The sequence below is a fragment of the Schistosoma haematobium genome, chromosome ZW (genome assembly GCF_000699445.3).
Source record: "Schistosoma haematobium chromosome ZW, whole genome shotgun sequence".
Classification (NCBI taxonomy): domain Eukaryota; kingdom Metazoa; phylum Platyhelminthes; class Trematoda; order Strigeidida; family Schistosomatidae; genus Schistosoma; species Schistosoma haematobium.
Genome location: NC_067195.1, coordinates 26,552,966 through 26,567,311, shown reverse-complemented (window position 1 = coordinate 26,567,311; position 14,346 = coordinate 26,552,966). Strand labels below are relative to the sequence as shown.

At 32.6% G+C, this 14,346-nt stretch overlaps 1 protein-coding gene across 1 annotated transcript; it reads right to left on the bottom strand.

The window, feature by feature from the left end:
- Positions 1–5,827: 5,827 nt before the first annotated feature.
- Positions 5,828–13,436, bottom strand: MS3_00003134 (uncharacterized protein). The gene is made up of 4 exons (XM_051210852.1): positions 13,161–13,436; positions 10,804–10,898; positions 10,102–10,291; positions 5,828–7,070 (listed from the first exon to the last, which is right to left on the bottom strand). Exons 1-4 carry the CDS (start codon positions 13,284–13,286, stop codon positions 6,990–6,992), a joined length of 492 nt encoding a protein of 163 aa, XP_051070867.1. The 5' UTR covers positions 13,287–13,436; the 3' UTR covers positions 5,828–6,989.
- Between the last annotated feature and the right edge of the window lie 910 nt (positions 13,437–14,346).

The window sequence follows — 14,346 nt, the reverse complement described above, 5'->3', positions numbered from 1 at the left end:
AACAGCTCTACAATTTATCGTAGCTTACAATGGTCCTCCTGCTTATATCTGCACTATGAACTGTCTTCGAACTGGACAAATTTCTATGAACAGCCCAAATGGAAACTAATACATTTTTCTCAAATATGATTACATAAAACGACGCACTAATAAAGTAACCAGAGATGCAAAAAACACAAATTTGCATAAAACATATTTGACGTTATAGATTTATTCCCTCAGAGAACAGAAACTAAAAATAATTATTTCCATATAATCCAGTTCCATTTTCATTCCAAACGATCAATAAGCAACTTACACAATATCGACACTCCTTCAGCAAACCTAATCGACAGTAAGCTATTATATCAACTGTTCTGTTTAGAATATCCCTCAAGATATAAATAAGTTTTGAATATTAATTAATGATCTGTGTTCGAAAAATGGATAATAATAAAGGAATCAGAGAACCATTCTGCTAAGTACAAAAGTAGTTAGAGAAACAAGTAGATTGTTAATGGTTTCCCTCCGAAAATCTCTAGCCATAGAATTTATAAGCTCTAGAAAAACTAGTAGTTTTTTATTACCATGCTTGTTGTAGATATATACCTTGCTGACAAGGACACAGGGTACAGAAAGGTGCTAAAATAAATAAAACATAATAGAATAAATTAAGTTGTACTTTTTCACGCCTCTATTTTAACCGAATAAAATTTTTTACATCCTTTCGTTCATTTTATCGTTTTGCTATATGAAGTTCAAACGAAATATGTATGCGATCAACGTTGTTTTCCGTTAGATCGTCATCAAGCTTTACTCTATTGTATTTGAATGTTTATACAGATGTAAGAAAATATCGAACCAGTCAAAATAACTTGTAAGGCAACGATCACAATGAAATAAATTGTATGAATATACCTAATAGGTATACAGTACAAAGGGATGTTATGAAGACAGGTATACTAGTAGTGATAATAATAATAGTTTTAGTCAATAGTTCAACATAGGAAGTAGATCAAACTTGGACGAATAGACTTTAAAATAATATTCGCAAGACTTTATTAAAATCACGTAATAAGAAGTCTGTGAATAATTAGATATCAAAGAATATTAAACGGAAAGACGAAAAGAATGTCAAATACAGGATGTAAAAACTCAGTAAAATCATTTGCTAAGTCATAACCACCGAGAGAAGGGGAATGACTCATGAATTTCTCCTAAGTACGCAAACTAGGGTTATAGGTTTCAGTTCCCTGTAGCTTCTACTATCTAAAGGAGACGAAATCAAACCCTGTTGGGAAACGACAATGGTATAAAGTAAATCGGTCGAAATAATTTGGTTTTATTTATCATAGAACCACTGTCAACCAGGTGTACCAAGGTAGAGCTATATGTTGTTTTTTTCTGATCGTCTACAAATCAAGCTAGGATATAGGTATCATTACACCAAGCCACGAAACGTCAGAAAATTCAATTTTTCTACTGATTGGGATATGACATATATACTATTTATTTACAAGCTAGGATATGTTTCCTCACTTGATGGTTAAGTTGGCTGACAGTATTCCCCATATAGCTATCTCCTCAGAAGTCACTGAATTTGTAGGTGAACATTGAATAGACAGGCTCAGGTAGCTTATACTTTGTTTAATTAGTTATCACTGATCTACTAGAAAAGACTGAGGTAATAATAAACATCCTCACTAATCTGTCACACGATATCGGTAGCTACATCTCCTATGAATTGTACTAAAGGGGTTTCTTACAAGCAGTTCATATTTCCAAATTCTTTTTCCCTGTATACTTTAGCTTCTTCAAAAAGCCTTTCGGGAGGTTGATTTCCGAGAACTCCAACTCTTTCGTTATGGTGTCATCTGAGAAGATTTGTTTTTCTGCTTGTAAGACATCTGATCAGTTTTGTTTTGTAACGGATAGGAGTATACACTGTCAAACTGACTTAAGAGATCTTCTTTACTATTATTCTGATCTACGATGATGATTGTATCGTCAGTGTGACGACATTATAGTTCTAGTTTGCCCATTAACTCATTGAAGGGTTCATTTCCTAATTTTTGAGGAGGTAATCAGTTAAAATTGAACCTGAAAGCGAACCCATATCTATTCCATCAATTCCTACAAGGAATATTGATGAAGATAAATAAACGTTCAGAGTATACTTTATAAGTTCCTCAAGGAACTCAATGCTGATTTATTTTTCTGATATTTACTTACATATAAACTCGATTATCTCGACTAGCGGTAATTTGATGACTAAAGACATGAAATCTAAAGAAATTATATGTCTTCTACAAACATTCACACCTCCCATATTGGATATGAAGTTAAAAATGTTCTTCGCGATTCTTTTTACGAATGATTTGTTTAGAGGTTATACGATTCGAACTAGCCATTTTGCAATAATAAACTACGGAGAATTGCAAATAATTAAAACTGGTTAAAGAGGAGGATTCAAATTTCGGATTTTGGCCAAACGGTAGAGTACTGGTGAGCTTGACACAGTCAGTTTATGTGAATAATGAAGTTTATGTTAACCTATTCTATAGTTACGAAGACAATCATGACTATTAGATATTCTATTGAATGTTATTTCTAGGGCTAATATAAGCTGAAGTTAGAACTAAATATTCCTAGAACTAAAAAGTCTTCGTGCTTGAATGTATCTCGACACGATAAATAAATGTATGACAGGATCCAATCCATGAACAGACTGAAGGATTCTAGTAATTTATTTTGATTTGCCTTCACATTAACTGAAAGGGACCATACGCTCATAGTCATTCTCATTAATTCAACTGCTTGTTTTGTTAAAAGGTATAATTTTTGAAAACCCATTAGTGCTAGTCATGTTTTGGGATATAAAATGTTAGGTTTAGTAACTTGACACTGGTTTATGAAGAACTATAGAATAAAAATATGAAGTCCATGTACGCGAATGTGTGAAAATGCGCGTAACGACACTTAATAATACACACATTTTTTTCTCTACAATTTCAGATTTTGTGTTATAGAGAAAAGGATAATCAAGTCACGTTATGATCACTATTGTGGTCATCCTACTCAGCTAGTGTTTGTTGACGTAGTGAGTAGAATAAAATGACAAGGACCAAGCGATTTTAAATCAGACAGTCGTACATAATGAAGGAACTGTTAAAAGTATATTATCGATTTGAGTTACATTAGTTTAGATAAACCCACAGAAAGTGAAGCTGCATTTTGAAAAGCAACGGAATTAAAATATTGATGTAAATATTTGTGGTACATCAAACACAGGGAACACCACTCAAAAAACGAATGAAGGTGGAGAATTATGCTGAACTTGAGACTCAAAAAAAGATTTAGGAAGTTCAACTTCCTCCTTCTTCAATCCATTCAGAGCAACAGAATAAGTTTATTTTGACTCTAAATTAGATTTCATTTTCCAACACTGCTTTATCTAAAGCGAATGGCTTTGTGGACGGATGTCGTGCTTCGATTTTGTTCAGTTTACCTATTTTAATCTAACTTTATGCTAGCAAAAATTATGAATTGATTCAAGCTGTGACTATGCATAGTCTGTCACAACTAATTCACTTGGTAGGTGCCCAAAACTTAACCAACTAGTTTACCAACTTTATTCAGTACTCTGAGTCTAACGCCAGTTTCATAAACATTTAGTGATGTAGATATTGACAAGTATCTTTCAAAAAACCCCTGTGATCTCCTATCATCAGTCTGCCTGTACCTTTCTTTTTCAAACGCCATATCTTACAATTACAAAACAAAACAGAATTAACTGAGTGGCGTACTACAATAATCTGGCAAAAGCGTTTTTCGGTAATGAAATCTTTCCAACTATGTAAACACTATGAATAATTTCATATAATTTTTCTTATTTATTAGTTTAAATGAGATTAAAGAAATACTTTGCAGTTAGAAGAATAGAAACGCATTCTAAACATTCTTGAGCTGTTCCTCATAGCGACCATTAGACTCCACATCTTATCATCTATTTCATCCAAACAAACTAAGTCATATATTTATGTTCGTGGGCTACTAAAAATTCACAAGACTAATATTCCATTAACACTAGTGGTTGATTTTATAAACGCACTGAGACATAATCTAGCGAAGTATCTAGCTAGGATATTTAAACCAAATAACAACATAGTAATCATGGATCAAAAATACACCAGATTTTAGGATTAGAATAACCGTAGCACATATTATGGTAAGTTTACCAGGATCAAATCTGCTGGCCACAAAATAGCGTTTCACTACTGTTTGATTGGAATGCTATATGAAAATGATGCGGAAATTAGTACCTTCTGAGAATTGGTACATTCTGAAGTACTAGATTATATAACACGTGTTCTCTTTTGATGAAGATAACAGTTGTTAGAACTTCAATAAACAAGAGTAATCATCTTATAACGAATGTAGAAGACAAACGGCTTAAGTTAAATTTAATAAGACCGACACTTAGAGTAAATAATTACCTTAAAGAGTTTTAGAAATTATCATAAAAAAGAAAGACAAATAAATCCCAAGTGTTTACTAAGAGACGAATAACACTTTAGTCACTCCTTGCCGTATAGTAACGTCGGAGGACGTAAGAAGGCTTCTAATTAAACGTTACATAAAGTTTATTTCCGCTCTGGTTATGCTATTAGGTCGACATTAAAGAAAATCAAAGAGGAACAGTGAATTAGTGTCTATGAAATTAAACACAAAGAATCCCACCCTGTATGTGTGAGAGACATTCAGACAGCTGAACATAAGGGTGAAGGAAGCACATTTCTAAATTCTCAAAAGACCCCAAAAAGCTCAAGAAAAGATTAATAATTAGCACCACACGCTTTACAAACGGTGAAGATCAATTTTGACGGGACTATATTGCTTCAGAAAGGTTAAGGTGATCACAAGGAAGGGACGATAGCCAACGCTCTGTATATATGGGTAAATCCATACAACCGGAGTAGGAGAAATAGAGTACAACAAATCACATCATGGAACCTGTTAATCAATAAATAAAAACACCTCCCTAAACATCCACCTTATCTATACCTTTCGAAACATTATTCCGATAACAGCAACAACAACAGATGTTTAATTATTTAATCAATTACTTTCTTTGTATTTACCTCCAGATACTTTTAATTAACATCACAACACATCATCCGTTTATCCTCTATCGGTATTTACATCGATAAGCTTAATTTATCTGAATCCATCTTCGTTTTATAGAGAAACGCACAATATGTCACGGACCATAGCCACAGGCTTTATTTATTCATTAAGTTTTTTTATGTCAATAGCACAGATACACATGCCACGTTGTGACTACATCTTAGAACAAATTATTCATATTCGTGCTATGCTGAAATGAAAATCTGAACATGATTAAACAAGCACTCAGTACTTCTTATAAACCCTATTTATCTTTGATAACTTACACTGATTATTTTCCTGAAGCAGCCCGACCAGATTCTAATGCAACGTTGAAGTTATTTGAATTCTAATTACTGAGATCATTTTAAATATAATTTCTCAAATTTAGTGTTGAGAAAGTTACTTGAAGTCTATCCATCATAAAAATAAGTAAAAGTGGAAACGACTGATAGCATTTGATACGCTATGTGATGTAGCCAATGGGCAGTGAGTCAAGAAATTACTTATCTGATGAGTAGCATTTAGTGGCCCAAGATCTGATTCCACTTGGATCGCATGATGATTGCTACGGTGTTATTGAAATATACATATCGTCAAACCTTGTGTATAATCGTCGAATAACGGAATTAAATAAGTCAAAAACGGAAATAGATTTTTGAATACATATATTTTGTACACTCATTGATATGGACAGACAATCAGAGGAACAGAACGAAGAGAAAAAAATGGAGCGAAATAACGTGCAACTCGATTTAACCGAGCGTTAATCAATATTTATAGTCAGATAAAATAAGCTACAGACATATGATAAGTAAGATAAGAAACTCACACACATACGCTCATACACCACAACAGTCAAGATTGATAGACGAATATTTAACAAGGTCAAAATATGATTGAAGGAGAATGAGTGAATTGGCTTGTCCGGAACCAGAGTAAGTTATGTGGCTCGACATAGGACCAGCCACTACAAGTAGTCTTATAATGATACTATCGTAGTCTGTTATTGTCAATCAGTGGGTCAATACTATGGATTGTAATGTATCGAAATAATCTAAGATGTGATTTATCAGTGGGGAAAGACATACACCTCAAACATCATTCATATTTAACTAATTCTATGTTGAAAATGGTCTTATCCTGCCGCGTTTGTGTTAAAGCATCTTTTACTACTGGTATTTTCTACCAGACCAAAATCTCATGTAATAGTATCTCTGGTCGGTTAAGTGAGCCTATTACAGACTGTGAAACTATACAGTATTTCTTCAATGCTTAGCGAGGATTTTTTTTATTAATCTTCTAATGTTTCATACGAAAATCTGTACCATTTATTGAATATATGACTCCAATAAATAGGCAAAATACGAATGTCTTATGTTACTTAGACATATCCTTTTAGCCAGTGATTTTTTAGAACTTAACCCCAAATTTTAGTTATTTTAGTGTTTGATGCTTTGTAACAGGATACTGCTCTAATTAATTTTTACTGTTTATTTGGAATTTTCCATTGATGTTTAGGACTGCAATTAACATTTGCATCCGGTTCGGTTGATCTCGATACTGCCATTATATCACAAGCGTACATAAGCAAAGGTGGATGGTGGCATATGGTGGAATCTCGAACGCATATTTCGCCTTATTCGTTACTCTTCAATTGGTTGTATATCGGCTTACTCCTAAGTTAGGATTATTGATTCGAAATAGTGAGCTCTAGATATAGTACTTCAGTGTGTTAACATGATCCGATATATTTTACATAGAGAATGAAGCTATGTTTGTTTCTCCTAGTTTGGAGTAAAACATTGTGTGAAATATCTTACCTCACTTTTTCCAATTTTTAATTACAAGTAAGGTCGAAACCCGTCTTCTTTCGACTTTGTGGGAAAACTTCTGGTTGTACTTTCCTGTGGGTCAATAGTTCTCTGAATGTTTTCAAAGAAAAATAATAAGATCGAAAGTACCGTAAAAGTCAATAATTAGCTAGTAAACAATGGAAAATTCCGAGAGAATTCAAGGAAGAATTTTACTTATTCACAGACGTTTGCTAAATTGAAAATAAGATAAATGCAGAAACCACGGGAATGAGATTTCTAGAAGACAATTCATTTGGAATATCAGCTATCATTTTCATAACAATCTGTAAACAATAGTATAGTAAGAGGTTCTCTGTTTGAAAGAAAGTAGAGCAGAAACAAAACACGAAGAGGTGTACGGTCGTTTACTTTGTCAAAGTGTTGAATAACATATAGCTAATGATACGTGGATATTCGTTTCTTAATAGTCTCGTCATGGTGCCGAAATATGGATATACTAGATACTAAACTCAAAGATTAACATTCACGCCTAACGACCAGTTCATATTCTGTTAAGAAGTATTCTTAAGAAAAAAAAACGAGTTTCCAATAAAACCTTTAATTCATCTTTTTTATTTTTTTACCAGGAAAAAACCAAACAAATTGCTACATCAAACAACCGATACAAAAATAATCCCTTGTTTAGCCTCACGTCACATCGAGTCACTGTTTATGTTTCTTTCCAGAAAAGCTAGTAGTCTGTTAAGGCTTATGGAGTGGACATTATTTCTTTAAATGTAAATCGCATACATAAAAGTAATTCTCTAAGCAACCAATCATCAAGCTGATTACACAATAGTTGACCTCCATGACTGAAAACTCTACGATTGGTTGATTGATTTTAATAAATGATATGCAAATAAATCTCCATAAACTATTGGGCAAAAAGAAGCGTACAAAAAAGAATGTCCTAGCATAAATAACGCCTGCGTATTTCGATAAATAAGCTTGATGAAAGTCATTCAAATCAGAATCTTAGTTTCCCTTTAGTCAGTTTGTCTTTGATAAATATGCGTCCTGCTTCGTAACATTCTGAAGCAGATTAAATGTTTTATCCCAAGAAAGAATTGTCTAAATGCAATAACTGGAGTTCAGCATCAAAGATAAGTAAAATACATTACAACAATAAAAAAGACTTATTCGTGATCATGGTGCATCTAAATATACTGAATAAATTTATAGTTTTATAAAATAAGCGAGATTTCCCCTTTTAAAAGATTTTCAGTCGGATTTCCCAATTGTTGTAAATATAGATTCTTATTCATTCAGTTCAAAAGAGTTTCCCATTGATCCTCGTTATCACAGTATCTGTTTCTAAATTTTTCAGCTTTTCAACTTATGTATTTAAAAGTTTAGGGTTATGTTTAAACAGCTATTTTCATCCAGGCCTTTGTTAGTGAAAGTATCAAAAATATTCATTCGCTATTTATCGCCTGACTATAAGTTACATTCGGTTTTACGAATTCATGTTTTTATAAAATATCACCAATTCTTTAACTTTTTAATTCCTCTGTGTTTCCACCAACTGAAGCTAACACGTGATTTTTTGTTGAAATTTGATGTGGTGGTTTATTCAAATGATCGTAGTTGGATTACTATGATATCCCTCTTTAAGATGTAACAATAATAATAATTGCCAGTATGGAGGTTCATGGAAATCGTTGTATTTTAATAGTTGAATTCATAAGTCAATGTAATCTAGACCACTATTAAAAATCTGGAATCACTACACAGCTGTTTCGACCTAGTATGGGACTCCTCAACAGTGCTCGTCCACGAGTCCGCACACGGTAGTCGAACCCAAGACCTTCGGTCTAGCGTGCGAACGCTTTACCTCTAGACCACTGATCCGGAATTCAACGGTGTTAATTTCTAACTTCAATCGATCGTGGTTACGCACTGTTGAGGAGTCCCATACTGAGACTAAATGGCCGTTCAGTGTTTCCAGGTTTTCAACAGTTGTCTAGCTTAGATTGACTAGTGAGTTTAACTGTTAAATTAATAACTTTGTTGGATAAATAATCACAAACCTTCAAGTTGAATTATATCAATAAGTGGTCATATTTCAATAAAATTATATCCAATATTATCAAATGTAAAGTAAGTTTATTCAAATGTCATGGGAGAGATGTATCATTCTTCATCAATCTCCTTACTAAGAACAATTAGCTGTGTGACTACTAGCTGACTGATCATTACTGAGTAAAAGAGTACCCATAAAGCCAACAGTAACGTCTATCCTCTGTACGTAATCGAACAGTCACTCAAATTACACTGTTTCAGGAAAGAAGCTCAAGATTTATAAAACTTCTTGTAAGTATGTTTCATGAGCTTCAAAAACAGCTCTTCAATTAATGTACTTGACTAATCGTGACACTGTGAATCTTATAGTAAAATTGTCAACAAAAACCAACAAGGTCTACTTTATGTTGCACGAAGAATTGAAGTTTTTTAGCTTGAATTAAAATTCATCGTTATAAATCACAATAATCTGTGTATTTAATGTTCTAAACAATAAACACAAAACAATCTTCCATAAAAGAAGAATAAAATACATCACAGTTGTTGTTTTTGTGTGTCAAAAACAGATACAGAGTCATCTAACTGACAAGAAGTTAGTATAGTCGAGAATTCAATTTCCTTGCTTTTCGCTTATGTAATAATATCTACCACAATTTTCTAGAGTCTACTGCTCGCACATATCTTAATGAATACTAACCAAATTAACAATTGTCCTGATAGTCAAAAATGTCTGAATCCCAGACTGCTCACTAGCAGTCAGCGCTTTGTGTATTATTTACATCGTTTACAATTTATGATGATCAGTAATGTTATCTTGTTTTATCCTAACCAAACTGATTACAATTTTCATGGGACATCATCTATCAATAAAAGAGTAAGCAGAGAACTTAATTATTTTTAGAAAATATTTTTATTTAATTATAGAAATTACCACTTGAAAAACATGTTGATTAAACCTTCTAATTCTAAAGAAACAACATAAATTATTCACTTCAGAAGTTATTTAAATAGACAGATAAAAATTCATCTGACTATTATTAAACCAGTCATCAAAATATTACTTATATGTTTGACGTACGTAGGCTAAGAACTCATCATAGTCTAGTTCACCATCCTTGTTTTTGTCATTTTGTGTCATCCAATTATGTAAACTTTTTTGGTCTATATCCATACCAGAGGATTTGAGAAATTCGTCCAATTCTTTGATAGAAACTTTTCTCGAACCATCCTTGTCTATGGACTGAAATACTTCATTCCATCTTGCAACACTTGAAATAAAGACAGTAAGACGATTGAATGTGGAAAGATGTGATGAATAATAATAATGAAAACAGTTGAAACTCAGATGATCATATAGTCGAATCACAACTCTATAGATCACCGAAAAATAAAGGTAATGCTGTACACAACTGAATGCAAATGAACATCCAAACATCATGTAACTGTTAGAGTCGTGTATGAATGTTAGCTTAAACAGTTTATTTTATTTATTAGCTTTCGCTATCCTCACAAGTATGATTCTGAAATCAACGAATAGTCTATTTGGGGCTAAAATTGTCCTCACGTATAGTCTCACCAGTGAATTCTCTAAAAGTGTTCGTTGTCAACTAATTAAATATTACTTCCTTGAATAGATATGATTAGCAATTATTTATTAACTGTATTGTGATTCTTACCAGATGATTTCCTATTTTATATTTCATTTGTCAATTGAAAGCGCTCAACTTTCGACAATATTGGAAAAAACATTTACTTGCTTATCAAATACAAATAAACTTACCACTTTTCACGAGGAGGAAGTTTTCTTAGCGCGTTTAAATACTCCTCTAAAGAAATTTTTCCATCACTATTCATATCAGTTTCCTTGATTATTTTCTACACAACATAAATGTAGATTTTAGAGACATGTACAAATATTAATATAATACATAAATAGCATATATATATATATAACTCTCTCCCTTTCTGTTTCTTTTGGTGTTTGACCGGATTATTAAAAACCTCGATATCTGAGGGGAAGCATGGAATAAAATGGACAGCCTGGATGAAACTGGACGACATGTCTCTTCTATCCCATACACACGAACAAGTGCAGATCAAGACAACCAGTGTGGCAGAAGCCTCTGCACGAGTAGGCCGCAGCATACACAAGGTTAAAAACAAGATCCTGAAGTACAACATGGAGAACACTAACCTACCCACACTTGATGAAGAAGCTCTGAAGCAGGTGAAAACTTTCACGTACCTAGTCAGAATCATCGATGAATAAGGAGGATCCAACGTAGATGTAAAGGCAAGGATTGGCAAAGTAGGAAGGACCTCATTCCTACTGTTGAAGGACATATGGAACTCAAAACAACTGTCAACCAATATCAAAGTAAGAATCTTTAATACGAACGTCAAGATAGTTCTACTGTATGGAGCTGAAACTTTGGCAGCAACTATAATCAACATCAACAAGTATTTATAAACAATTTTCTACGCAAGATACTGAATGTCCGTTGACCGGATACCATCAGCAACAGCCTACTGTGGGAGAGAACAAATCAGCTTCCAGATGAAGAGGAAATTAGGAAATCATGATGGATGTGGATAGGAAATACATTAAGGAAATCGTCAAAGTGCATAACGAGACAAGCTCTAACTTGGAATCCTGAAGGGAAACGGAAAAGAGGGAGGCCGAATAACATGCTGCATCGAGAATTAGAAGCAGACATGAAAAGGATGAATAGCAACTGGAAACAAGTTGAAAGGATTGTCCAGGATAGGGTTGGGTGGAGTATGCTGATGGAAGGCCTATATATATATATATATATATATGTTGAGCCGTGAAAACCAGCACCAGTGGTTTGATTAGATGAATATTTCAGTTGCAGATTGACACGATGAACATTAGAAATATTCTTACAGGGTACTTTCAACTGAGTAGAGTTCACTATAGTTGAACGTAGCAGCCAATACACGAATATACCGAAAAATTAAAACAAAACTGTCTGTTCATTGAAACAAAATGGGCTATAAATCGCCCAATTACATCAAAGTTACGTGATATTATTCCGTATATTATCTGAATGTTTTAATATGACTTTATCGTTATTTTTTAACATTCTTTTGCTCAGTTTCTTAAATTAGGGTTCCCAAAATAAATGTTTAGTGGAACGAAAAGTATTTTTTTATTCCTCCAGGAGTTCTTCTGAAAAATATCCTGATGAGAAGAAAAATTTCATTTAAAGTAATTACAGTTATTTAGATATCTCAGTTTAAAATATATTTCTTTGAAAGGAATAAACTTTTTAGTCTTCTTTGAGCAATTTACATTCAAGTAAATTTCGAACATCTAGAAAATAATTATATTGGTAATGATTAGATCAACCAGTCTATTCTGAATTCATTTTTATATTTAAAGCCTCTAATTTTCATGGTTAACCTACACTGATTTCAAAAGAACGAAATTTCATGCATTCTCCTGTTCGTTTACCATACTCACTCTAAGGTTACTAGCAGCTTTGTGCACAAATTCACCAAAACAGATATCAACGGACCACGTAAGGAAAAGGATACAAAACTTATTAAATGACTAAAGAAATCTAACGTCTTGAGTATTCATGAAGTTAACTAGACTCTAATATGTAATGCTTAACTTCCATAAGTTTTGAGTGTGAGCTCGTTTCTATAAATCATTGTAGATGTTCAACATGTGATTGACGTACTCTAATGATTCTTAAGATAAAAAGACAACACTTCCTATGACGAAATTGAGGTTTTATTTACCCAGAGTTTACATGCAATAAATAGAAAGATATTATCTAAAACTTTGCGTTAGAGCGAAAACTGATTCACAAACAGTAAGTTATGGACATTTATTTCGGACCTACTTAGATTGTCAAGTAAAGATAAGTAATTAATGATTAATTTAGGATTGTATGGTTCTTGTCTGTATATAATATATTATTACATAAATGAAATATTTACTGTAGAGTCATTAAAATCGAGTATAACATTCTATTTTCCAAATGTCTACTTAAATGCTAGTCGCGTACAAACGTTAACTTCAATTTTCAAAGTTTCGTATGGAAATTTACTGATAGGCTGGGGTAATGATACATTTGCCAAAAAATAAGAACTTTCTCCACTTACGTCTGCGACATTCGGACAAACACCAACTTCTTTTAAGCACTGTGCAATTTCTTCACGAGTAAGAAACCCATTTTTGTCTTTGTCTATTGCGTGAAAAACTTCAGTCCATTGTTTTTCCTGTGACATTATTTTGAGATAAAGTGTAGATTGTAATTGTTGCTTATTCTGTTGACGTTGTAGTTTGCTAAGTGAATTGTAGGGCTTTATATACCTTTATTATAGAAAGAAGATAGATGGGTACTTATAAACAGGGTACTTTTTTAGTACCTTTCTTAGCTCAATATATAAAAGTATTAGTGTTTAATTGTTCATAGTGGTATTACCAATCACATTATTGTTCTGTTGTTGATGCTAATTTTATTATTATTATTGTCCTTAAAAGGACACAATATAAAAAACAAATATAACTGTAATAACTAAGCATATGATTTATGCTTATATTGTGAACAAGTTGTTTTGTATACACAAAACAAAAAGACAAACAAACAGGAAAACAATAAATTCTTTCACTATTGCACTTGGTATACTTTATTTTCATTAAATTGCACACCTTATATAACAATTTTAATCAAGTATGTTGAAAAAGTTTAGTATTATCATTCGATTTAGTTAGAACTTCTTACTTTTCTAATAGTACATATTTTTAACATCTTTACTGAGTATGTGCTAACTGCTAAATGTTTAACTTTTTAAAATGATTAGTAAACGCTATCGAAACTAAATAAGTGTGTTAGCAAGCATGTTAAAGAATATCCTGCTGTTAGAAACCTAATGTTTAACTGTTAATATAGATACTCAATACAGACTTCAAGAATTCCACATATTACGTTTGTTACATCATTACTAATTAACGGATAATCCTACTTTGCGTAATGATGGAAATAAAACATTTAAATCTCGGTAAATTTTATCAACAGGAAAATATGCAAACTAGACGTTAGTTACAGAGTTAGCATATATATAAAAGAATGAGTGACTGTCTAATGTTTATGTTACGTGAATACGATCATCCATTTGCGGATCATATTCTCTTTTCACTTATAAGTCCCAGAATATTGTCGACCTCTAGCTACAAATATTTCAGTGATTCATTTTTATTGTCTCGAAGTACTACAAAAACCCTTAGGACCGCTAGACCTGTTCGTTAGCTAATGTTCTATTCAACACTTTTTCTTGATCTCTTCGT

Excerpts from the sequence above, each read along its gene's own strand:
- MS3_00003134 (XM_051210852.1), bottom strand. The coding sequence starts at position 13,286 with ATGTCACAGGAAAAACAATGGACTGAAGTTTTTCACGCAATAGACAAA. Across the intron at positions 10,899-13,160 it reads TTTGTCCGAATGTCGCAGAC|AAAATAATCAAGGAAACTGA; the intron begins GTAAGTGGAGAA and ends TATGTTGTGTAG. Across the intron at positions 7,071-10,101 it reads ATGATGAGTTCTTAGCCTAC|AGAACTATTGACCCACAGGA; the intron begins GTACGTCAAACA and ends GAAAACATTCAG.